At 40.4% G+C, this 24940-nt stretch overlaps 1 protein-coding gene and 1 long non-coding RNA gene across 2 annotated transcripts; one reads left to right on the top strand and one right to left on the bottom strand.

Moving 5' to 3' along the window:
• Positions 1 to 7654: 7654 nt before the first annotated feature.
• LOC144038217 (myosin heavy chain, skeletal muscle, adult-like) lies at positions 7655 to 24940 on the bottom strand. Its single transcript, XM_077550495.1, has 38 exons — positions 24743 to 24940; positions 24530 to 24673; positions 22859 to 23015; positions 22739 to 22766; positions 22534 to 22648; positions 22357 to 22449; positions 21733 to 21796; positions 21557 to 21655; positions 21377 to 21480; positions 20677 to 20815; positions 20473 to 20591; positions 19740 to 19889; positions 19491 to 19661; positions 19121 to 19427; positions 18965 to 19044; positions 18798 to 18885; positions 18255 to 18372; positions 16640 to 16763; positions 16437 to 16573; positions 15977 to 16232; positions 15601 to 15843; positions 15347 to 15523; positions 15116 to 15261; positions 14955 to 15045; positions 13470 to 13859; positions 13267 to 13393; positions 13072 to 13190; positions 12746 to 12942; positions 12487 to 12670; positions 12212 to 12377; positions 11989 to 12113; positions 11359 to 11667; positions 11085 to 11288; positions 10496 to 10621; positions 8649 to 8819; positions 8369 to 8569; positions 8166 to 8297; positions 7655 to 7818 (listed from the first exon to the last, which is right to left on the bottom strand). Exons 1-38 carry the CDS (start codon positions 24938 to 24940, stop codon positions 7801 to 7803), a joined length of 5817 nt encoding a protein of 1938 aa, XP_077406621.1. The 3' UTR covers positions 7655 to 7800.
• Positions 11047 to 15470, top strand: LOC144038218 (uncharacterized). The gene is made up of 3 exons (XR_013289181.1): positions 11047 to 13974; positions 14414 to 14508; positions 14961 to 15470. It is a non-coding gene; the product is annotated as an uncharacterized LOC144038218 (long non-coding RNA).

The raw sequence follows: 24940 nt of genomic DNA, 5'->3' as shown, positions 1-24940 counted from the left end.
TCTTCTGACAACATTGTTCATCAGTGCAGCGAATCACGTTCATCTCTCTACATCCGGTGATGTGGTCCAAAATAAGAGTGTAGATGGATATATATATATATATATATATATATATATTCAAACATAAGCCGTAACGCCTCTGCCTCACAATATTTTTAAAATTCAATTTATGATGAAAGGCATTCTGTCATGTTAGAATCATTTCAAATAAATCAAAGTGTGTCAGTTGTGCTTCTTCAAACCTCCATATATATATACATATATATATACTTAAAAATGATTGAGGTTTACCAAAAATAGAAAGTTATTCGAGTATTAATTGATGGTGTAATTTACAAAAAAATATTTACACAGTGAATCTTACGAAATGTAATCAGACTGAACGATAGATTTTGTGAAATTACTTCTACTCCAACCAATGATGTGTGACGGTGACGACACTGAAGGTTGAACTTGAACTAGTGAACATTCCAAAGCAATAGAATTCTTAAATTTTCATTTTATTCTAGGTTTTAACCAACACATCAACTGTAGGCTACCACTTGTTCTTTATCGGAAAAAAAACCACTTAGATGTGTTAAAGTTTGCTGCCGCCATCTTGTGATGGAGGTTTGAAGAAGCAAACTGACACACTTTGATTTAATTGAAATGATTCTCACATGACAGAATGCCTTTCATCATAAATTGAATTTTAAAAATATTGTGAGGCAGAGGCGTTACGGCTTATGTTTGATATTGCCTTCCTGTCGCCAGCGTGACTGATAAGGGGATTCTGCACATACCTGCTAGTGCAGATTCGTGACATCGAGGGCCGAAGTCCTGCAGGTTTTGCATGTTGCCCATCTCCAACACAGCTGATATATGATCAGCTCATCAGCGAGCCCTGCATAAGCCTGATAATGATCCTGTAGATTGGAATCAGCTTGTGTTGGAAGTGAGAAACTTCTCAAACCTGCAGGACCTCCGGCCCTCGAGGACCGAGATTGCCCACCTCTGTGCTAGTGTATAAATGGCCATTTGACGCGCGCACGCACACCACAAGCAATATCTAAACATTTATAGCTTTAAAGCATCTTACAAACACATGATCTGGTCACAGTATCAAGAGGGCAGGGCTTAGTTTTATTTGCCCTGCACTGGCTCTTTCTTACCATTGTTGGTATTGGTTAGTTGTTTCTTACCATGCTGGTATGTTCCATTCCATTACTTTGTGAGTATGTCCTTGACGATACTTCAAAATTAAATCTTTTTTTTTCTTCTTCACAATGTCATGTAATAAAGACATTTTGCTCTGTTACCCTTTTTACAGTAATTTGAATTACTGAACAAACTATTATCCTTGAATTCTGATTTAAAAAATAGTAATCCTTCATCTTGTGTATAGGTAATAATTCGATGAGACAAATAAACATGTATTTGGTTTCGCCATCATAACAGCTCTCCGAGGTACCGTAAGCCGCAACTACAAAGGGGACTGCGACAAAACTGATTTTGACACCCATGAGCTAGTGTAACAGCACAGGGTGTAAAAATGATATATAGGAGAGTTGCAATCACGTGATTCTGGCGGCGCAAAATTCAACTGGGGGTCAGTAAGTAGGGAACACACATTCAAAATGATGGAACGTTTCTATGCAAAAGCGTTGGATGAGCCTGGACGTAGCCGATACGCTCTATAAATAGTAAAACATGTCAGATATGATCCTTACACTCTGAGGAAAAGAAATTTTTCCGAACTTGTGTCGGATTTTTCTGGTGTGGAGGCAATCGACATCACAAACTACCTCGTCCTCCAGACATCATACTACACCGCTAGCTAAATGATGGCGCATAAAAGCCTTCAGGCTTACAACTATTTCGTGTGTGGTTGGGACACCAAACTAGGATCAAAAGAAGCACTAAATGACCGCTGTCTTGTTTCTTCTTGGGTGAATAAATGTGATTCAGGATCATTCTATTTTCAACTCAAATGTACACACACGTACCACTGGCGTCAGGCTACAAGCTAGCTGGCTAACTGTTTCGACTGGTCTTAAACAACTTAAACGGTCAAACAGAGACTCATCAGTCATGTACCTACGTTCTGTAATTATTGAAGGTATTAGTTGATTACTATATTAAGTGTAATCTTTGCGTGATCAAAATAATTGGATAAGAGATCTGATGAAGAAGCCTTCTTTGCAAAGAATTAATTTTAGGAGCTCCTAAAAGACACAAGATTTAATGCTTACATTCAAAAGTGATGTTAAGCCTCGAGTGTGTCAATATGAAAACACACAGTCGCTTTATAGATGAAAAAAGCATACTCCTCCTCTGAAGCTGGACAAAGGGTTAGTAATTATAATAGACAGACAAGTGATATACTGACATGTTTACTCCAGTTCCCCGTCCAAGCCGGAAATATATGATTAGACAGGTAATGCCATGAGACCTAGACTCCCTCAGCCCAACAGTGTTATCTACATGAGAACTTGAGAACTTGACTCCCATCACATTCCTATCTCACCAGCTGGCAGGGAGTGAAAAAGTTCCAATATACTTCACAACAACATCATCACAGTTATATTCATTACAATACAGTACACAGTTATATGTCCAATATATGTTTATAAGTAAATTCATAAACAGTAAAAATATAAATTGAAAATGTTAAATGTCTTCATTATGTAGACGTCTTGTGAATGAACCAATGCTTAAGTATAAGTTTATAGTTCCATCAGTATGTTGTGGCCTTCCTGGAAGAAGGGCCTCAATTTAAGAACCACTCGTTGTGATAGATAACGTAGTTAGTATTGCTAAAAACAAAGAGAGAGCCACCTAGCATGGACACACAAGCTGTAGAACAAACTCCACATAATAATATCACGGTTAGCTATGTTTTCCTCAGTACCGTCTAAATTTCTCACAAGCCATTACGGCAATCGCTACACCCCTCATTCACTATAGTCCCGAGCTACTTCCACGTCGTGTATCACGTGATCGTTGTACCTGTCATGATGCACCGTGTATAATGGGGTAGATGCCACGGACTTCCGACTTCCGGGTTTTACACATCAGCGCCGTTTCCGGCCACTGTTCCAACATTCGCACTCCCACCCCTGCGCCCCCCAACCGCGCGCTCTTGCTCATCGGCGGGAGGGCGTCTCGGCTTTCTGAAATGCTGCAGACACCGACATTACACACTCGCAGCCTCGCACCCGTCGACGGGAACGCACAGCCGAGGGGCACAAAGGCGGAAGCGCAAGTACTGGGACGCGGCCCACACGTTGCAAACCGGAAACGGAAACAAAGTTGATGGGTGGAAACCCGGAAGTCCCGCCTCCTCCGTGGCATATAGTGCATTATGATGTTATGAGTGAGATAACATAAGAACTACATTACCCAGCATGCCACAGTAGTTTAGAGTATGCACAGTGACGTTGGGAGAGAGCTGTACGAGTGTTGATAAGTACAAGCTGAGAACAAGTTCAAACCAACACACTTTGTCTCCTTCATTGAATGAGAGACAACACATACATCTCCGATTATTGTGAATACTAATGTTTTAAAACTTCATTTTACTAACATTATTGTACATATTTAGTACATAATTAGAGGTGGAGTGTGTAATATAGTTGACCACTAGATGTCACCAAATACAGCCAAGTGCATGCAATTTGAAGCATGTGACCTACAGTGACTCAGACAGACTAAACTTAGCAAGCCTACCACCAATATTATTTAGCGTGAGCAAGGGAGCATCTGGGCGAGCGACAGCAACTTGGCAGCTGTGAAGAAGCCCAGCAAGCGACACCGAAAGACTGAGCAAGCTGGAGTTAGCTGAAGCAGCTATCAAGAACGGCTAGTGGGAGTTAGCTGAGCCATTGGCGGGATCGAGCAGCTAACAAGCGGCTAGTCAAGTCATTTATATAGCAGTGGAAGAAGCGATTAAAAGCTTTGGAGAGCAAAGCAGAGAGCAACAAGCGACGGGAGCCCGAATCACGGGACTCAGCGATGACCACCTGCAGGCACCATCTTGTGCCTGAGTGGTGAGTGGCGGTCAGCAACTGGCGGTCAATCCATTGGGTCGGACACTAGATGAGAGCAGGGCTACCTACGTTCACGAAGTTGTTCTTTGGGCAGGAAAATGGTGGTGAAAAATGTCAGCCACTTGTAAGGTGAGGCTTCAGCCATGTAATACAGTTACTGGTTACTAGCTCTACAATTACATAAAAAAAAAAAAAAAGTAAGTTGATGTGATAGGATTTTTTTGTGTGCATGTTATTGAAATCAAGTGTTTTTTTTCTGTTTCTTCTCTTTAAAAAAAAAACAATAGTGGGTTTTTAAAGTACATGAATTATTCACCATTCGATGGCGCTAATTATTATTACACACTATGCCCATCAATGTTCACTACTTTTCAATGTGCATTGTGGGTAATCATGATCACAATTTCAAATTATGCGCCAAAAATCTTCCCGCAGTAGCTATCACAGCAGCCAAACCGGATGACGTATACTACCATGTTGTTACCTGCCGGCTGTGTGTGTGTGCATGTGTTTTATCCTCCTGATATGTCTCATTTTATTAATTTGCATTATGCTGTCTCGTTGCGTTGCCAGTTTCTAACTTCATACTGAGGGTAGGATGTCGTGAACCTTTTTTGGTTCGCTCCTAATGAATGAACAATGAAGCATTCCAAGCATCAGGTGTAACGCGGCGTGATTTCACGAAGAAAATACAAACAATTCAAAACACTTGACAGCTCAGAGGATGGTAAAGCTCACTCCTACTAGACTTGTGTCACAATCGGACTCTGTAATATTGCAAGAAGATCGATCAAATTACAAGGCATGTTTTGTGTGAGTTTTATACAATAAACACTCCTCTATGTCCTTAGCTTTTGTGTACTGTGAAGTACTTCAATTAAACGATAAAAACTAAGCGACCAACTTACTGACAGCTCGTCATCTCCAGCTCCAGAGTGAAGACGACACCTTGATTTTACTGAGTAAAGAGGGTGTGTGCCAGTGAGGTGTCACAGCGTGTGATATTCACGAAAATACTGATCTTTACAAAGCCGTTTCATTGTGTTTTTACTTAAGCAACCAATAGATCATATTATTTGTACTCTTTTTTTTTTTTAAATAAACCAAACTTTGCTCACACATTGAACCTGGTGTAAATTGTTATATTTTAAAGTTGCCATTTACACGAGTACAAAAAAATGGTCCTGTAGCGCCCTCTACAGAGGTTTACCGGAGCCCTGTCCCTGTAGATTTGACCTATGGTATGAATATTGGGAGGCACATGTAGCCTTTGTACCGAGATGTGCGTACAAAGAAGACTTTAGCCATACCCTAAAATGTACAAGAAGTGAACGATGGGCTCAGGATCATTCTGCAGATCTTCTTGATGAGCTGATCATTAGAATCAGGTGTGTTGGTGGAGGAAAACATGCAGGATAGGAGCCCTCAAGGATCAGATTTGGGGACTCCTGTTATATAAGGTTAACCAGATTGACTTCAAACTTGTGTTGTACCATCTCAACACCTGGGATATCAACAGGGAAAAGAAATCTTAGGTTTTTGACTAACTATATGACGGGGGTGGGGCATCAAATTTAGCATTTCACAATTAGTTCTTAATGAAGCATTCTCGCTTGAATGTTTCGCCTAAATCCACGAAATTTGAGAGGCGTATTGAAGACATTTAACATTTTCAATTTGATGTTTTACTGTTTTTGAATTTACTTATAGGCATATCAATGTGATATAATCATGAGTGTTTAAAAGAATACAGTGGGATGGTGATTTTGTGAACTTAATTTGATCTTTGTACCCTCAAATGCTGTTGGAGGGGCAATGTGCATGATGTTGTCAGAGTCTCTTGTCACTTAGGGACTGAAGGTCTGGGGTCAGATTTTGATTACTTCTGTTCCCCCAATCAAGAAGGGGAACTGTATAAAGATGTCTGTTTACCATCAACCTTACACCTTTGTTCAATCTAGGAGATGACATGTCTGCCCTTTGTTCAATCAAGAGCCGGGAGGAGGAACCTTTTATCTTTTGAGTATAAATGAGTCGATGTTCTGTAAATTGTCACACTCTTGGGGGGTCTACGTCGCATTCAGACGTGGATGTCCTAACGGTGTCTTTAGAGGCTTCTAAATAAATTCTTTCAAGAAAACTTCTTCATCAGATCCTGAATACAATTATTTGGACACGCAAAGATTACACTTAATATAGTAATATAATTCCTTCAGTATCGTAATGTCTTTTGCAGCCATCTGCTAAACCTAATAGGAAGTCCGCCATTTTGATTTATTTTGGTATTTGTCTCGACGTATTAGGGCCACATATAAATATATATTTTTTAGAGGGTAGGGGCAATATTCAAAGAAAAAAATAGCAAATTTGTGACTTTATAACATGGCAAATTTGCGATAAAAAAAAACTCTCAGAAACTTACGAGAATTACACGTAGCGTACTACTCGGATGCTTGTGCCAATACTTTTCGGTTGGGTTTTCAGGGTGTCGTCCAGTAACCAGAAGGTTGCCTGTTCGATCCCCACTCTCCCCAAGTCATGTGACGTTGTGTCCTTGGGCAAGGCACTTCACACACATTGCCTCCAGTGCTACTCACACTGGTGTATGGAAGGTGCGAATGTTAGGTGGTGGTCGGAGGGGCCGTAGGCACACACTGGCAGCCACGCTTCCGTCAGCCTGCCCTAGGGCAGCTGTGGCTACTTAAGTAGCTTCCCGCCACCACAGTGTGAATGTGTGAGCGCATGAATAATGCAAAACACTGTGAAGCGTCTTTGATGATCCAAAAAAGCGCTATATTAATCTAATGCAATATTATTATTATCAAATAAAGAGATAGTAATTGCTTTAGCAGAGATTAATCATATCATGTTAAGCATTCATGCTTTGAAGCGTTGGGTATTGCCAGCGACAAAGACACCTCGCTTTGCGAAGGTCCCCGCCTGGACGATCAAGCATTTAAGTTAATTTGTTAAAATGTATATTTACTTGTACATTAATGTTTCCAGAATTATTATTTACACATTCATACATTTTGGTATTTTTTAAGTTCTGCTCTCCGTCATTCACTTGCATTTACCTTAAGTATGCTACTGTAGCTTCTGATTGGTTAGTACTTAGTCCGCTGATAGGGGATCAGGAAGTGTTGTCGATCTAGCTGCCGTGTATGACGAGTAATGTTTAAATTAAGAATGAATCTGTCTCCATCCTCTTTTCATTTTATGAACACTCTCCCATTAACCACCAAGGAATGTGACTATAGCTACTCTACGTGTATTTCTCATAAGTTTCTGAGTTATCAGTCGCAAATTTGCAAGTTTTTTTTCTCAGAATATTATCCCTCCCTCTCAAAAAAAACTAAACAATTATACGCGGCCCTAATACGCCGCCGTACATACTCGCCGAAGACAGCTGGGGTAGATTCCAGCAAGGCCACGGCACTTCAGAGGATGAGCTGTTTGTATAATGCATGGATGGATATTTAAACGAACTGCTACCTCACAGCCAAAGCTCCGATCGGATGCCTCAGCAACAGAGGCCTGGGACATGGCTCGCTCAGATTCAATGGCCCCTGCATTCCATTTAAGAGCAAGAGAGAGGAGAGAAAAAAAAGAGGGAGAGCGAGAACAACACAATGCATCATGCTGATTTATTCTACTACAGTTTCACAGCATAACATGTTGCTGAAGCTTAACAAATTAAATTCAGACATTCGTTTTTATTGAGCTCAGAGTTGACAATTGACGATCCTCTTGGTGTAGATGTTTTCCAGTTCTACTCTGAATTAGCAACCTAGCCCAAAAAACAACAGAAGAGAGAAGACAAATGTTTTTATTATACAGAAAATAGCCAATTAAAAAGCTTTCAAGGCAAAGGCTTCATGATGTCAACTTAGTGTTTGTGCGTTTGCTTTAGATGTGGTCGTTTAAAAAAAAAAAAAATTATAATCTGTAAATATAGATGAATTTTGTGTGTGTGTGTGTCTATTCTACATACAACAGTTTATATTTAGTAATGCATTGAAATTGAAATCCATTTCATAATCTAAATCACATCCCACATATGAACAATGATGTGTTTTTGCCACCTGTTAAGGACAAGGATGATTTTACTGATATAATACTAGTGCTTGAAGTTACCCTTCCAAATTCTCTGCTTTTGCTTCTCATCTTATTGACTTGAGACTCAGCAATGTCTGCTCTCTCCTGGGCCTCTTCCAGTTCATGTTGGACCTTCCTTAATTTAGCAAGATTATCATTGGCTTGCTCCTCCTGTGCAAATGACAAATTCCAATGAACATTTTTGTTCTTGTTCATAAATTGTGATTCAATTAAGACCTTACCACTTCCTCATTCTGCCGTTTGTATAATTTGACTTTGAGTTGCAGTTTATCAACAAGGTCCTGAAGTCTCAAAACAGTCTTCTTGTCCTCTTCTGTCTGGTACGTGAGTTCCCTGATCCGCCTCTCATATTTACGAACTCCCTTGATAGCATCGGCAGCTCTTCTCTGTTCACTCTCCATTTCACCCTCCAGTTCACGCACCTAAAACAGACACCCAACTCCAAGAACTTATCTTTCCTCGTGGTAACATTGCCGGTCTTTTAAGTACGTGTTTGCATACCCGAGCCTCCAGTTTCTGGAGCTGCTTCTTGCCCCCCTTCAATGCAAGGCTCTCAGCTTCATCGAGGCGGTGCTGCAAGTCCTTCACTGAGGCCTCCAAGTTCTTTTTCATCCTCTCCAGGTGGCTGCTGGTATCCTGTTCTTTCTTTAGCTCCTCTGCCATCATGGCTGCCTGGATTTACACAAGCAAATAATGGAAATTTGAAAAAGGAAGTATTGTTTCTACAAAAATGCTAAAATTACAACACGTTCTGTCACTGATGGGAGACTTGGCTTGACTTGGGTTCAATCTCCACTCACTGACAGTGCAAATATATGAGTGATTGGTTATCTGTCTCTACAGCATACAGTATGTGGCCTGTGATTGATTGGTGACCTCCATTGGGAGTAGTGCGCCTTTTAGTGTTGAAGTCACGACCCCACCAACCGAGACCAAGACTTTATCAAGACGAGAGTATTGAGACCAAGACAAGACCAAGACTTTTGGAGGTTGAGACTGAGACAAGACCAAGACTTTTGGAGGTCGAGGCACAGATAAGACCAAGACTTTTGGAGGTCGAGATAGAGATAAGACCAAGACTTTTGAAAGTCAAGGCCGAGACAAGAACCAAGACTTTTGAAAGTCAAGCCGAGACATGAACCAAGACTTTTGAAAGTCAAGGCCGAGACATGAACCAAGACTTTTGAAAGTCAAGGCCGAGGCGAGACCCAGACTTTTGAAAGTCAAGGCCGAGACGAGACCAAGACTTTTGAAAGTCAAGGCCGAGACAAGACCAAGACTTTTAGGGGTCGAGGCCGAGAAAAGACCAAGACTTTTGAAGGTCAAGGCCGAGACAAGACCAAGACTTTTGAAGGTCGAGGCCGAAACAAAACCAAGTCTTTTGGAGGTCGAGGCAGAGATAAGACCAAGACTTTTGGAGGTTGAGGCAGAGATAAGACCCAGGCTTTTGATAGTCAAGACCAATATTATATATATCAAAGAAAAATCACAAAAACTACACAGCCTATCTATATTTTCTTTTCATTTGCACAAAAAACTAATTCTCCTACATTGTTTCTGAAATGGTACAATGAAACAGGGGTGTGGCACTCCAGGCGACACTAGGAAGGCAGCACACACATTCTGCTTTGCTAACTGATCACTGTAGTACTGGCCTGGTCTTGATTTTTCTTAAAAGTTCGCCCTGTCCAAGACTGAGACAAAAAATGCCTTAGATTCCGAGACAAGACCCAAGACCGATCTCGAGAACTAAAACACTAGCGCCTTTGTTCCAAAGTCAGCTGGGATAGGCGCCAACCCATATTACCAATTTATCTCAGTTGTCATCCTCACTATACTTTTTAAAGCTCATCAAACTATATTTGCATTGTATCTGGGAATTACGATGAAGTCCTCAATTCATTTCTTTCTTTGGTATTTCATCTCAGAGCCTCTCAGCATTCACACACAGAATTCCTGAGGGAAATAAAATTTTAATCATGATCTTTAACTCTTTGACTGCCAGACGTTTTCAGAAAAGGGATGCCGTGGGTGCCAGCCGATTTTAAGCATTTTGACTGATCTTTCAAGGTCCATAGAAAATTATGTGTTTGGACTATGGAAACACACATACTGCCAAAACAAGATTGGACTCTCATCTTCCATCAGAAAAAAAAAAGTTTGTTTCTACCTTATTCCGTTTTTGAGTAATCAACAATAGAAAATGGTTAATTTCACCTGTTTTGAAAAAAACGTCTTTTAACGTCTTTGGCACTCCTCCATAGGATTTTACGAAACGTTATTTAACGTTTTTGGCAGTCAAAGAGTTAACAACGAATGTGGCAGCAAATAATTAATGTGATATTTACATCAGTGATCGCTTTCTTTGCTTTCTCATCAGCATTGCGAGACTCTTGGATCGCTTCCTCCAGCTCCCCCTGCAGCTGGCTGACATCCGCATCCAACTTCCTCTTTTGGTTGAGAAGACTTGTGTTCTGTTTTCCAGTGACAAACAAAACCACAGTGCATTAAGTCAGCAAATGAAAGTGTGCATACGCAAATTTAATTCCCAGGTGATTCAAACAGATTCACAAGCTAATGGCATCAAATTAATGTGTTACAATTCATTAAGCACATAACCCACTGAGGCGAACATTTAGCAAACGTTGTGAACTTGAACAAACAGTAACACTGATGTGAAATCAACATTCATTAGCATCGCAAACGTTTGCCCCTTGGTGGCATACGGCAGAGGTGACAAATCCAGGTCCAAAAAGTAAAAAACCTGTCACAGTTTGACTTAAGCCCCTGATGCTAGCGAGCTAGCTCTCCACAGGTAAACAAGCACCATGGGAGCTAGTTCGCTAGCACATGGGGCTAAAGCCAAACAGTTTCAGGGTTTTTACTTTCTGGACCTGGATTTGCCACCTCTGGCCATGCGGGTTTCATATTCCCCACCTGTGAGTGCAGCAAGCCAGCTCTCTCACAGGCATCAGCAAGTTCCTGTTCAGCTAATTTGCGGCTTCTGTCCGATTGTTCCAGCGCAGCCCTCAGCTCTTCCACTTCGGATTGCATCAAGGTGCTTCTGCGCTCCAATATGGCTACCTGCTCCTTAAGGTCCTCTTGGCTGCGCAGTGCATTATCCAAGAGAAGAGTTTGCTCCTGTAGAAAGCAAAATAAAGGTTTAATTTCGGCTGTATCTGTATTCAAAGCTGTCGAGATTTTGTTTCACCTTGAGGTGGGCTTGTATGCTCTTCAGCTGTTTCTGGGCTTCAGAAGCCTGCCGATTGGAGTGGCTCAACTGCATCTCCAACTCATTGAGGTCAGTCTCCATCTTCTTCCTGATTCGCATGGCATCATTCTTGCTGCGTACTTCAGCATCCAAGGCGGACTGCAAAGTGTCCACCATGCGCAGGTGGTTGCGTTTCATCTGCTCAATCTCTTCGTCCTTCTCAGCCAGCCTTCGATCTACTTCCCCTTTGACTTGAGTGAGCTCAAGCTGGATGCGGAGAATTTTTGATTCTTCATGTTCAAGAGAAGCCTGTAATACAAAAATGACATGTTAATACTGAAGCACAGGTATTCATGTTTGATATTCGTTAAGAAGGTTGTTTTTCCTTTTTCATATTTTTTTATGCACTTTACTGGCAAGTTGAAACATAGTTAAGAGCTTGATTTGTGGCTTGTCCAAGATCGTAAGCAACTGTTTAGAGCTAACTTTTTATCTGGTCTGGAAATATTGGATATTGCCTACAAGATGTTGATTTTTATTGCCATGGCATTTCTAGATGAAGGAGCCTCTTGCACAACATCCCAACCTCATTGCAATTGGGGTTTGTACAAAAAAAAACGGCCACGATACCTCTGCCTCCTCTAATGCAGTCTGGATCTCTGTTTTTTCAGTCTCTGTATGTTTCTTAGTCTTCTCCAGCTCATGCATGACTTTGCCATTTTCACCAAGTTGGTCAGAGAGGTCGGAGATCTCCTCTACAAAGCATATTTCATATCCAGTGGCTTATCAGAATTATGTACAGTATACTGTATATATTTTCCCTTTTCTTTTTGCCCTACTATCAAATACATACGCTGTAAGTTTGTATTCTCTCGTTTGAGGACCTCGAGGTGATCCAAAGCTTCTTCATAAGAGTTCTTGATTTTAAAGAGCTCTGTGCTGAGGGTTCGACATTCCCGTTGCGAGCCTTCCAGGTCAGCTTGACTTTCTTCATACTTCTGTCTTGATTCAGACAAAATCTAAACATGACACAATTCATTGGTTGTTCAAATATATGTACAAATATCCAACCAGTAGCAAAGTTAAGTAATCCTCCATTTTGACTGACCAACAGGGTATCCCTCTGACCTTATCAAAGCTCCTCTGCTTTTTATCCAGGAACGCTGCTTGCACATTGGCTCTTTCCACTTCAACCATGAGGTCGTCCACTTCTCCTTGGAGCCTCTGCTTTGTCTTTTCCAATGAGGAGCACTTGGCATTCACAGCCTCGTTAGCCTCTTCAGCATCTTGCAAACGTTGAGTGAGCTTTTTCCTGAACAAATGCAACATTTAAGAGTTCAGGAATGACAATTCTCAAACAATGTATTTGCTTGAATATAACACGAACTTTGCCTCTTCCAGTTCATCATTGCGCTGAATGGCATCAGTCTCATATTTTGTTCTCCATTGTGCCACCTCACTGTTGGCTTTAGACATTGCCCTCTGGAGCTCAGCTTTGGCCTCCTGCTCCTCTTCAAATTGTTCCCTAAGCAGATCACAGTCATGACGTGCAGATTGGAGAGCGTGAGCCAGGGCACTCTTAGCCTAACAGAGAGGGAATCAGTTGAAAATAACTGTATTAGGGCAGAGGCTACAATTTTATTTTATCTGGTAATTAGCCCCTAAAAGGTCATCGCTTTGGTTTGTATTTTAGAGAACAGTAAGACAACAGACCTTTGTTTCCTCCTCAACTTGTCTCTTGAGCTCATCAACTTGTTGGGTGAAGGCAAGCTTAGCCCTTGACATTTGAGAAAGGATTGCTTCTTTCTCCTCCAGAAGACGAGAAAACTCACCTGTTCAGTGAATGCATAATCAGAAAAGAGTTTCTATACACTTCTACATTCCACAAGACTGTAATCAGCGTGTTACCATTTTCATTCTGGAGCCTTGCCCTTTGTGTGTTTAATTCAGTGATCAAACGAGAATCTTCATCATGTTTCACTTTGTATTCACTCAGTTGGTCCTCCATGGAGTGACACAGCTTCTCATAATGACTCTGTATTAATTGACAAAATTCATAACACATTCATGAAAACAGTTTAAACACCAATGTGTATACAATCACAGATTACCTTTGCTTTTACTGCAACTTCAATGTTGCCGGACATGTCATCAACCTCCATCTTGTATTCGCTCTTCTCCTTCTCCAGCTTTTGCTTTACCCGTTGCAGGTTGTCAATGTGCTCCCCCAGCTCAGCCACACTGTCGGCGTGTTTCTTCCTTAAGGCGGCGGCTATCGCCTCATGGTGGAGCGTGGACTCCTCCAGGTCCCGTCTTAGTTTCTGAAACTCCACCTCTCGCTTCTTGTTCATCTCTATCTGAGCTGCAGTGGCCCCACCGGACTCCTCTAACCTCTCGCTGATCTCCTCAAGCTCCCGTGCGATTTCACCCCGCTGTCTCTCCACCTTGGCTCTGGCAACATGCTCTGCTTCAATCTCCTCTTCTAGCTCTTCAATGCGTGCCTAGGAAAGCAACCGCTTTAAAGTCAAGACCACGCCAACCGAGACCAAGAAATTATCAAGACTAGAGAGTATCAAGACCGAGAAAAGACTAAGACTTTTGGGGACTGAAAAACAGGTGATATGGCACTCCGGGTACCGCACCGGCATACTGCGTTTCTCACTGCTTAAAGTAGTAACGGTCTGGTCTCGGACGATCTTAATAAAACATCTTTAATCTGCCATGTCTGAGGCCGAGACAAGACCGAGGAAAAATGCCTTCAATTCCAAGACAAGAACGAGACACTTAAAAAGTGAAAAATGACTGATCTCAAGAACTACAACACTAATATGTATTTGTCACTTTCATCGTTTATGCTGTAATCAGTGCTATTTATATGCCAAATGTTTTTTCATATAGTAAAATAAGGGTCTTGTTTGTGTGGGAACACTCAACAGACTAAATTTTATGGTCAACAAGGCTACATACGAGGAAAACTAAAGCAAAAAGAAAAGAATAGTAATTATATTGTACAACATGAATCAGGTGAATCATTGCTCTTACATCTGCCTCACAGTTCCAATCAGGGACACCAGACCCAAGAATGCAAACAAGCTGATGGCTGCTATCAAAGCAACCCGTGCTTCCGTAACGCACCAACAGTGTCACAAGGTGATCGCCTCCATGACACTGATGTAACATTTCTTGCTAAATAAACTTCAACCAAGTATTGGCTGAATATAAATGAAAATACTTTTCAGAAGGTCATCATTTCTATATGAAATATCACTTTATTTTGTTGTCATGTAATAATTATTTTGAGATGTTGCATTTGCGAGGTTTGTTGACTGCAAGCGATGATCGTCATAATTATGAGAAATAACATCTGTGTATGTACAGTATGTAAGGTATGGGTTTAACTTTTTTAATTAAACTACTAAAGTAAATGAAGTTTCTGTGAAATTCAGATTTATTGAGATAGGTACTTGTTCTGTGATTGAATCAGAAGAAGTTATGGATCTGGATTAAGCTAATGTAGTACATATTGGTGACAAATAAGTAAGCCAGGGTGAAGGTCTACCTTCTCTAAGTGCTCACTGCTGTCATTTGTGAATTACCTGCAGGTCCTTAAACTTTTTCTGAGACTGCACAGCTATACTCTGCTCATCTTCGATTTTGGATGTAAGTTGGCTTAATTCGAAGTCTTTCCTGAAAATATAAATCACTGTATCAGTGTACCACTGCCGTCTAATTAAAATGTTTTTGTCTCAATGCCTACTTTTTAAGGTGCTCCTCCAGCGTTTGTTTGTCATTTTCCAAATCCATTATGGCTTCGTGGGCTAGATTAAGATCTCCTTCGATCTTCCTCTTGCTCCTTTCGACATCCATGTGGTTCTTCTTCTCTTGTTCTAGAGACCCCTCCAGCTAACCCATTGACAGAAAGATATATTTTATTAAGATTTTTGGTCATGTAGTATGACTTGATTTCACTAAAAAATAAAAGACCAACATCATCAACTTGTTGCTCCAACTTGATCTTAGCTTTGCTCAGAGAGTTGACTTTGTCTTCCTCTGCTTGCAGGTCTTCCAGGGTCTGCTGGTGTGCTTGCTGCAAGGCGGACTTCTCCTTGGATAACTTGACAATTGTATCATCCAGGGAAGACATCTCTTCTGTCAAATTTTTTACCTGAAGAAAAATAAATAAATAAATTGAACAAACATTCCTCTTTTGGTCCTCAGTGGGATTGCCTACTAGATGCAAACCTTGTTTTCAGTGGCATGCTTTTCCTTTTCAACTTTGGCCAGGGTGAGCTCTAAGTCATCAATATCCCTTTTCAGCTCGGAGCATTCATCCTCCAACTTCCTTTTCTTAGCAGTGAGTTCAGCATTCACCTCTTCCTCATCCTCCAGTCGTTCGCTCAATTCTTTGGTTTTTGCCTCCAACACAATCTTGTTTTTTATGAGTCCATCACATCTATCTTCTGCATCTGCCAGACTTTCGCCTTCCTAGATTAAAAGACAAGACAACAATAAACAATGCTAATTATTAACCATTACCAGTAGTACGTGTTTGCCCTTCTTTCTGAAACTACCCATGGTTTACATTCACTCAAGAGATTTTGATAAAGATTCGACTCACAGTTTGGATCTGCAGACACAAATCATTCTTCTCTTGAACCAGGGAAACCATTTTGGCTTCCAGCTCCTTTTTCTTAGCTTCAGATTTAGCTAAATCCTCTTTGCATTTAGCAAATTCTTCCTTCATAATGGCCATTTCCTTCTCTGTTTCAGCACTCCTCAAGAGTGGTTTAATCTTGAAGTAAAGCTTCATCCATGGCCAGTGTTTGACATTCATGAAGGAGCGGATGTTATACTGGATGGTGTAAACAGATTCTCTACAAGTGCATGGAATTCAAGTAATAAAGTCAATATGATCATAATTATTTGCAGTGGTGGCAAATCCTGGTCCAGAAAGTAAAAGCCCTGCCACAGTTTGGCTTTAGCCCTTGGTGCTAGCTAGCACCATGGGAGCTAGCTAGGTACTTTCTGGACCTGGATTTACCACCTCTGATTATTTGTGTTACCATAATTCTCCTTACCTCCTCTCGGCCATTTGCTGAATTTCCTTCCTCCTGAGGAAGCCACGACACAAGGCTTGAGTGATAGTGATGAGGGAGGCCAGTCGCTCATCCCTCATTTCTTCTAGGAGACCCAGAAGACCTGCTTTGAAGAACACCTACAGGAACCCAAAAACATTTGACTTCAATTATGAAGCATATAATGGTGCTTCTACTGAAAATACCTTTGTATGCCCAAATCTATACTGTGTATGATCCACATCTATAGATCCTAAGAGCTTCTCTGCAGCTTTCTTGTTGTCAATGAATTGGCCATCAGGGATAACACTGGCATTCAACACTTTGTACCTTTAGGAAAATAGAATAGAAATAAAGTCGATTAAAAATGTGATATTTTAAATCCTTGAACGTCCTTGGTCGACTACTGAACAAAAAATGTATCTCCAACTATATGTCTTCTTCTTTTCCTTTCAGCTTTTCCCTTCAAGGGTCGCCACAGTGAATCAGTTGCCTCCATCTAACCCTGTCCTCTGCATCCTCTGCTCTCACACCAACTACCTTCATGTCCTCTTTAACTACATCCATAGACCTCTTCTTTGGTCTTCCTCTAGACCTCCTGCCTGGCATTTGGAAACTCAGCATCCTTCTGCCAATATACTCACTATCTCTCCTCTGGACATGTCCAAACCATCTCAGTCTGGCCTCTCTGACTTTACCTCCCAAAGCCTCGAACATGTGTAGTCCCTCTGATGTACTCATTCCTGATTCTATCCATCCTGGTCACTCCCAAAGAGAACCTCAGTATTTTCATCTCTGCCACCTCCAGATCTGCCTCCTGTCTTTTCCTTAGTGGCACTGTCTCCAGACCAAACAACATGGCTGGTCTCACCACAGTTTTATAAACCTTTCCTTTCATTTGAGCTGAAACTCTTCTATCACATATCACACCTGACACTTTTCCACACTCTCCATTGCTCTGAACTGTTGACCCTAAATACGTAAACTCCTCCACCTTCTTGGTCTCTTCTCCCAGTAACCTCACTCTTCCACTTGGGTCCCTCCCATTCACACACAGATACTCTGTCTTCAACTATATGTCAAACACCTGTTTCAAAGCCGGTGTCGCATTGAGCAGTTAGACCAAAAACGATTTGAGACTGAATCAACAGCACCTCTGCTAGACAAGCAGTGCACTCAAATTTTCCACAATTGATTCAAGACATGATTAATTAAAGAGGATCATTAGATTTAGCCAAGTGGGTTTAGCCAAGTAGATTTGGATTTTAATAGAACATGGTGTACTTGTTGATATTGATGGCACTAAATCTCAAATTTTAGGTCATATTGAAGCAGGGCTTTAGGAGCTACGGCCTACCGAATTTGGACATTTTTGGCAAAAAGGGGGCGTGGCTGCCTTTATTTGAACCCTTATATCTCAGGAACTACTCGCTCAATCTTCACAAAACAAGTATTGTTGGAAAGATGAACTTTGACCTTGAAACTGACCTTGTGGATCACGTGACCTGAATATTTTTTTTCTTTTAAGGACTCAAAAGTATCCATACTCTCATATATTTTACTTCTTATTGCTGCTAAACAACAATGTTTTATATCGCTGAAACTTTTACATGTTTAAGAGAGCATGTGCGAGATTACATTTCATGAAAAATTTTGTTACGATCACATGATCCACAAGGTCAATTTCAAGGTCAAAGTCAAAAAGTACACCAAGTTTCATTAAAATCTGAATCTGCTTGGTGAAACTCTCATCTGCCATGGAAACAACCCAGAATTAAATGAAATACTATCACTTTGCTGACAAATGTTCTTTTTGCTTACCTTTGCTTGAAATCTCCATACAAAATCCGACTGGGAAAGCCCTTCCTGCAGATCCTGATTCCTTCCAGCACACCATTACATCGGAGCTGGTGTATAACCAGATGGTGTTCCATGATCCCTAATTGACAGTCACAGCATAACATCATAATTTTGTCTCCGGTGGCATTGAAGTTATAAGAAAATTGTATTGTTGACTTGTGCAACCATAATTCACCTCTGTTTGTTCATAAATTGCTAATACTAGTTGAAACAAAAAAATATGGCCATCATCTTATTGGTTCTATACAGTCACACCCTCAGTTTCATGTTCTCAGGGAACCAAATATTAGCTTACTGACTAACTAAAGGAAAGTCAAACAACAAAAATACTATGGTCCATGATTTCTGTTTAAATTCTCCCAAATTTTACTGAAAATAATGAACTAATAATTTATCATTAAGAAGTACCTGAATGCTGCAAGCTAATTGTGAAACCACAAATAGCTACTAACTGCCCTCCTATTTGAAGGGAGAATTTCTGATACAAATCTACTGAACAAATACCTGGAGTTTTTGTTTCATTTGGAATGAGACACCTAACAAAATGTGGATGGGTACTCCTGAGATTTGTCATTAGCTTCCCAAGGTTCTCCTGTTTTAGAGAGAAAAAATCATTATAATATTGTAAACTTCCCAAAGTTTAATTGTTTAATATTTCAGAATGATATTACCCTAAAAAGAGCTGAAACGGTCTGGAAGGAGGAGCCCTTCTTTTTGGCAGCTTTCTTTGTACTTCCTCCAGCAGAGTTATCTGATAAGTATGAGAATGTTAATGACAATTTATTTTTATTTTTTTAAGTGTGAGAAGTGCTAGTTCAGTGTCTTACCATCTGATGAAGAATAACTGCTATAAAGAAATGCCAATAGTTTTAGGCCTGCCTTCTGGAAGAGCTGGACTACAGTTTCATTGAGCGGGTCCTTGTTTTTGTCTAACCAGCCGGTGATGCTGTAGTCCACAGTGCCAGCGTAGTGCACCAGAGAGAAGTGAGCCTCGGCTTTGCCTTTGATAGGCTTGGGCTTCTGGAAGTTGTTTGACTTTCCAAGATGTTGGTCATACAGTTTGTTTTTGAAGGTGGTATCTGATGCCTTGGGGAACATGCATTCCTCTTCAAGGATAGAAAAGATGCCCATTGGCTGTGGTGAACAAAATACATTATTTAATACTTATCTACAAAGACTGGATAAATTGTAAACAACCTTTTCAATGAGCTCTATACAAGCAGCCAGATCCATCCCAAAGTCAATGAACTCCCACTCGATGCCTTCTTTCTTATACTCTTCTTGCTCCAACACAAACATGTGATGGTTGAAAAACTGTTGCAATTTCTCATTGGTGAAATTGATACACAGCTGCTCCAAACTGTTATACTGAAAAACACACACAACCATCTGACTTTTACTAAAAATTCACCATTGTGATTTCAGTAAATGTGAATGGGAACGTACGTCGAAGATCTCAAAGCCAGCAATATCCAAGACGCCAATAAAGAACTGACGTGGCTGCTTGGTGTCCAACATTTGATTGATGCGGATGACCATCCACATAAACATCTTCTCATACACTGATTTGGCCAAAGCACCAATGGAATTGTAGACCTGCACAAGGAGATAGATAGATACACATTATGGAGCATCGAAAATGACAAACACTCAACCCTCAGTCAGCCGGGGAGGAGCTAACTAAACTGTTTGAGGAAGAGGCCAAAGTGCAGTACTACATGTCCCCAGCAGATAGCGCATCCCTGGACGGTTGAGGTTAGTATTTGGGTTTCGGTCAGTTTTTCACATTTTTGTTGTTCAATAAAGTGTTCAAAAATACCGTAATTGTGAAGTGATAGACGTTGCGGCACTCCATTAGAGTGGGCGGCATGGCTTGGTGGTAGAGTGGTTGTCAAAGTCATGTCAAATGTCAAAGTATCTGAGCAAGATACTGAACCCTTAGTTGCTCCTGATGCTGCGCCATCAGTAGGTGAATGCAATGTCAGTGTGAAGTGCTTTAGTTGTTAGCTAGAGCATTTTGGTATTATTATTATTATTATTTTTTGCTTTTTACTAACATCATATTAATGTGCTATAGAATTAGTTATTTTCCACCCACTAAATTGCTTATACTTTATAGGAGTTATGGCATTGGAATGATATTATTTGCATATAGCACTTATTTCCATCGTAAATGTACCTGTTGCACAGTCTGTCCTTTGGTTACATACTCATTCCCCACTTTCACTCTGGGATAACACAGCGCTTTCAATAGATCTGCGGAGTTCATACCCATCAGATAAGCCGCTTTGTCAGCCACTGATGAAAATGGAACAGAATCAAAAAATGTTCTGAGAATTTATAATTACAGATAGCAGAACATAGTGCTGAGTTCTGATAATACCTTCTGTCCCATCTGGCTCTGCCTGCTCTTCTCTCTGCTTCTGCTTGAACTTCATGTTGCCATAATGCATCACAGCACCTGTGAGCTTGTAAATGCCGATCCGCTCCTCTCCGCTGAAGCCGAGGGTATCAATAGCACTCTAAAAGAACAACGTGACAAATCCCCAAGTGTACATCCATGTCAATTAGGCGATGATAGAGCATTTTGTTGTGGGAATGCTTCAGCAAATCACAATATTGTGATTTTTATTCTCCGCCCTTTTTTTGCCATGAAACAACTCACAAAACACTTCCGATTTACACTGTTCAAATTTCAACTTGCTTCAAAAATCCACGCCTCCCAGGGTATATATCGTCTGATTACACATTACTTACCGTTTTTGCACAATTTAACGTTAATTATGAACATTTCCTCATTCATTTTCAATGCAACAGACATTGAACTTTTTCTAAGTATCACTTTCCACGCCCACTTCCATACATATAACTTATCATCATTACCATGTGTCTGATACTGTATGTTTGCAAGTGCATTGTCCAGTAACCAGGATGTCATAATTTTATAATTTATCACTCAATTTACTTCATAAGCATTCCACATGCATTTAAATCTTAGCATTCAGCTATTAGCATTCAGTTTCAGCATTCCCACACAATTTCTCCAGAAATTGCATTTAGTCTAGTTTGAAATGTTGTCTTACATCTGTAGCCAACAGCTCATCACTGTCGTCAATGCTGGCTACACTGATCTCTCCCTGGCTGAGGAATGGGTAGTCATACGGGTTGGTAGTAATGAGCAGAGCCTCTGGAAGGACAATTTTGAGTCATAATGCATAAGAATGTCATTTGCAGCATTAACTCAATTTCTATTAAAATGTTACCTATGAGCTCAGGCTTCTTGTTGGACATGATCTGGTAAAAAATATGATAACTTCTCTCTGCAGACAGCTGGAAGGTAACTCTGGATTTTTCCAACAAATCTAAGAAGCATGAGTTAATCATAAGCAAAAAGTTGTAACAATAAAATCCATACAGCTTCAATTTCTATTTAACTCACATGTTTCAATGTCCGCGGAGGCCAATTTTCCTGTTGTGCCAAAGTGAATTCTTATGAATTTGCCCTGGGGGAAAAAAAGTATTGTATTAGGGATGTTTGATACCAGTTTTTTTCAGACTGTTGCCAGTACGAATACTCAACAAAAAAGACAAACCGATATCAGGTACCTATACCACTAGTACTTTTGATGCATAAAAAAAAAAGTGACAGATAATCTTAAAGCAAGACCTATATATCTCAATATAGCATTTTCCCTTAAAATTGCATGCAATTAATGAAGTTTTTTTATTCTTCCAATTTCTAGTTCCGGATCGTAAAACAGTCACAAATCCTATTTTTACAGAAAGGTGCAGTCATTTTTTTCACATTAGATTGTTACAGTCCGGTTATATTGGGTGCACATAGGACCCACCAATGAAATGGAGCAAATGGAGCAATGATTAATAAATAAAAATTAAAAAAAAGACTTCACTGTAGAAGGATGACAGTGTCATGAAAGTTCATACAAATAAGTACAACCAACATTGTTTGTCTTTAGCATAAACAGATCATAGCTATCTCTGTAAAAGCGGAATTATTCATACAACTCTTGCATTGGATCTCATTAAATAGTACTTTACTCACAAAACGTGAGGAATTATCATTTCTGACAGTCTTTGCATTTCCAAAAGCCTCCAGCAGGGGGTTAGCAGAGATGATTTGGTCCTCCAGATTTCCCTACAAAAGTAGTAAACTCCAAATACATATGTAGTATACAATGCAAAGAAATTGGAAGGTATACATAAATCATTTCATAGTCACCTGTAATTTGCCAGTTGCACCCGAGTCTTTCTTTTTATCCCCGGACCCTGCAATTGTTGCAAAGTACTGGATCACACGCTTGGTGTTGACAGTCTTCCCTGCGCCGGATTCTCCACTACAACATAGAAATAAACAGGAATCATTTGGATTTTGTTATATTTCCCTAATGAAAACACAATTTAGTGTGAATAAACACACAACTTACGTGATAAGGATGGACTGGTTTTCTCTACCTAGAATAAACAAATGCGGTTACATTCTAAATTGTGATGCTTGGAACAACGATGCAGAACTTTTTACAGGCAGGTTAATGCAAACAGTGTACCAGTGAGCAAGAACTGATAGGCATTGTCCGAGATGGAGAAGATGTGCGGTGGGGCCTCCTGGCGCTTTTTGCCCCTGTAGGCCACCACGACCTCTTGGTTGTACACCGGGAGCCACTTGTAAGGATTCACAGTGACACAGAAGAGTCCGGAGTAGGTCTGAAAGAAAATCGCATGTGGTATTTTTGGAGATGACCATTTGTGTATGCTTTGAGGCATAGGTGTCAAACTCCGGTCCTCGAGGGCCGCAGTACTGCAGGTTTTCCTCTTCCTCTCTTCCAACACAAGCTGATTCCAATCAGCAGGATCGTTACCAGGCTTATGCAGAGCTTGCTGATGAGCTGATCACATATCAGCTGTGTTGGAGAAGGGAAACATCCAAAACCTGCAGGACTACAGTCCTCGAGGACCGGTTTGACACCTATGCTTTAAGGGTTTAGAGCAGGGGTGTCCAAACAAGGGTCGAAGGCCATTTGTGGTCCACCTTACGTTTTTTGGCAGCCCACAACCTCTATCCAAAATCATGATTTTTTTTTCTTGTTTTGTTTTTTGTTTGTTTTCTTAAGAAAGAAAAGTGCACATTAATTTATGTAGAGTAAATTTGACTCTAAACTGAGTCTATTTGGTCCCACACTAAAAAGAGTAAAATTTACACTTGGAAGAGGGTAAAATAAAAAATACAAAAAAGTCACTGAAAGTTTAAGGAACAAACCCACAACTTCAGGTTGGAAGCTGATCTACTCCCTGAGCCATGCAGCTCTTGCTGTATGTTAGCATATTGCTCGTGTCAGCTGAAATCTTCGTAACTCCAAGATCAAATACAATGTGTTTGGTCTCCTCTTGGATATAAGCAAACAGCAGGAGTGGCATAGCTTAGGTGGTACTGTAGCAGTCTCCAAAACTGAAGGTCGTGAGATCGTTCCTCAACCCTATTGAGTGACTTTTCCCCCCCAATTCTTTATTCTACTTTCTTTCGAGTGTAAATATTAGGCTACTCTAAAACTGAGTCTATTTGGTCCCACTCTAAGTAGAGTCAAATTTACAGAATTTACTGTGTGAGTGTTGAAAAAAATATACAGACAAAAAATGTTTTGCAGACACAACAAAACAACTAATTACTAGTTAAAATAGTAAAATAAAGAAAATAAGAAAAAAAACTAACTAACAAAAATGGTTTCCTCCACTTTCTACTCCTTGTCAAGGTCCAATTAATGATCCTAAAAAATGTCAACTTCTTGTAGATTTCTCTTGTTTTGGTTCTCACTTTGGAGAACAATGCAATACAAGGGCGGATTTTTTTCTAGTGGGTCACAGGGCTGCTGACCACCCCAAAATTTGCTTGACAGAAAGCTGTGATGTAGGTTTTTTATTTTTATTTTATTTTATTTTTTTAAATACCTACAATTTATAAACACCATGAAATTGCTTGGAAAACTTGTTTTACCATTTGTAATATATCTAAGGTAAAGAATTCCAAATAGGCCCTTAGATTGTCATATTTTTCTGTAAGCAGCCCTCGGAGGAAATGTTTTGGACACCTCTGATTTCCAAACAACAAAAAGTATGTTTAAAAGAGTATTCAATTTGGCATTCCAGAAATGCTGACGAAAACGTAGTCAGGCAAGTACGCAAAATACTTAAAGGACCAAAAGTTACGCTCATATTTTACTCACATAAATCATCCACGCTGCATAACGCTCTTTGAGGTTGTACAGCACAGCAGCCTCATTGAGGTGAGTCATCATGGCCATGTCCTCAATTTTGTCAAACTTGGGCGGATTCATAGGGAAGACTTCGTCATCCGTCGCTGTGAAAACCTGCAATATTAATTAGTTACAGTTAACACAGCTCAACATGGAGCATACACTTCTTGTATTCTACCGTACCTTTCCCGCATCAGTTTTTACAGTCACTTTCCCCTTATCTTTGCTCTGTATAGTGCCTTTAACAAAGAGCTCTTTTGGATCCACCACATACACGCAAGTTTTGGCGTCAAAGGGCCGATTCTGGGCCTCGATCCGTTCCCGTTCAGGCCGCCTTAGGTAGTGGGCCGCCTCCCCGAACACAGCCATTTCAGCATCCAT

Source organism: Vanacampus margaritifer, chromosome 18 (genome assembly GCF_051991255.1).
Source record: "Vanacampus margaritifer isolate UIUO_Vmar chromosome 18, RoL_Vmar_1.0, whole genome shotgun sequence".
In the NCBI taxonomy this organism is placed as follows: Eukaryota; Metazoa; Chordata; class Actinopteri; order Syngnathiformes; family Syngnathidae; genus Vanacampus; species Vanacampus margaritifer.
The sequence above is the reverse complement of the archived record's forward strand: the minus strand, read 5'-3'. Positions and strand labels throughout refer to the sequence as shown.

Coding starts and splice junctions, on each gene's coding strand:
- LOC144038217 (XM_077550495.1), bottom strand. CDS start 24,940: ATGGATGCTGAAATGGCTGTGTTCGGGGAGGCGGCCCACTACCTAAGG. Junction 13,860..14,954: donor AAAAGTTTAAGGACCTGCAG/GTAATTCACAAA, acceptor TTGCTTTCCTAG/GCACGCATTGAAGAGCTAGA. Junction 11,668..11,988: donor CTGCATTAGAGGAGGCAGAG/GTATCGTGGCCG, acceptor TTTGTATTACAG/GCTTCTCTTGAACATGAAGA.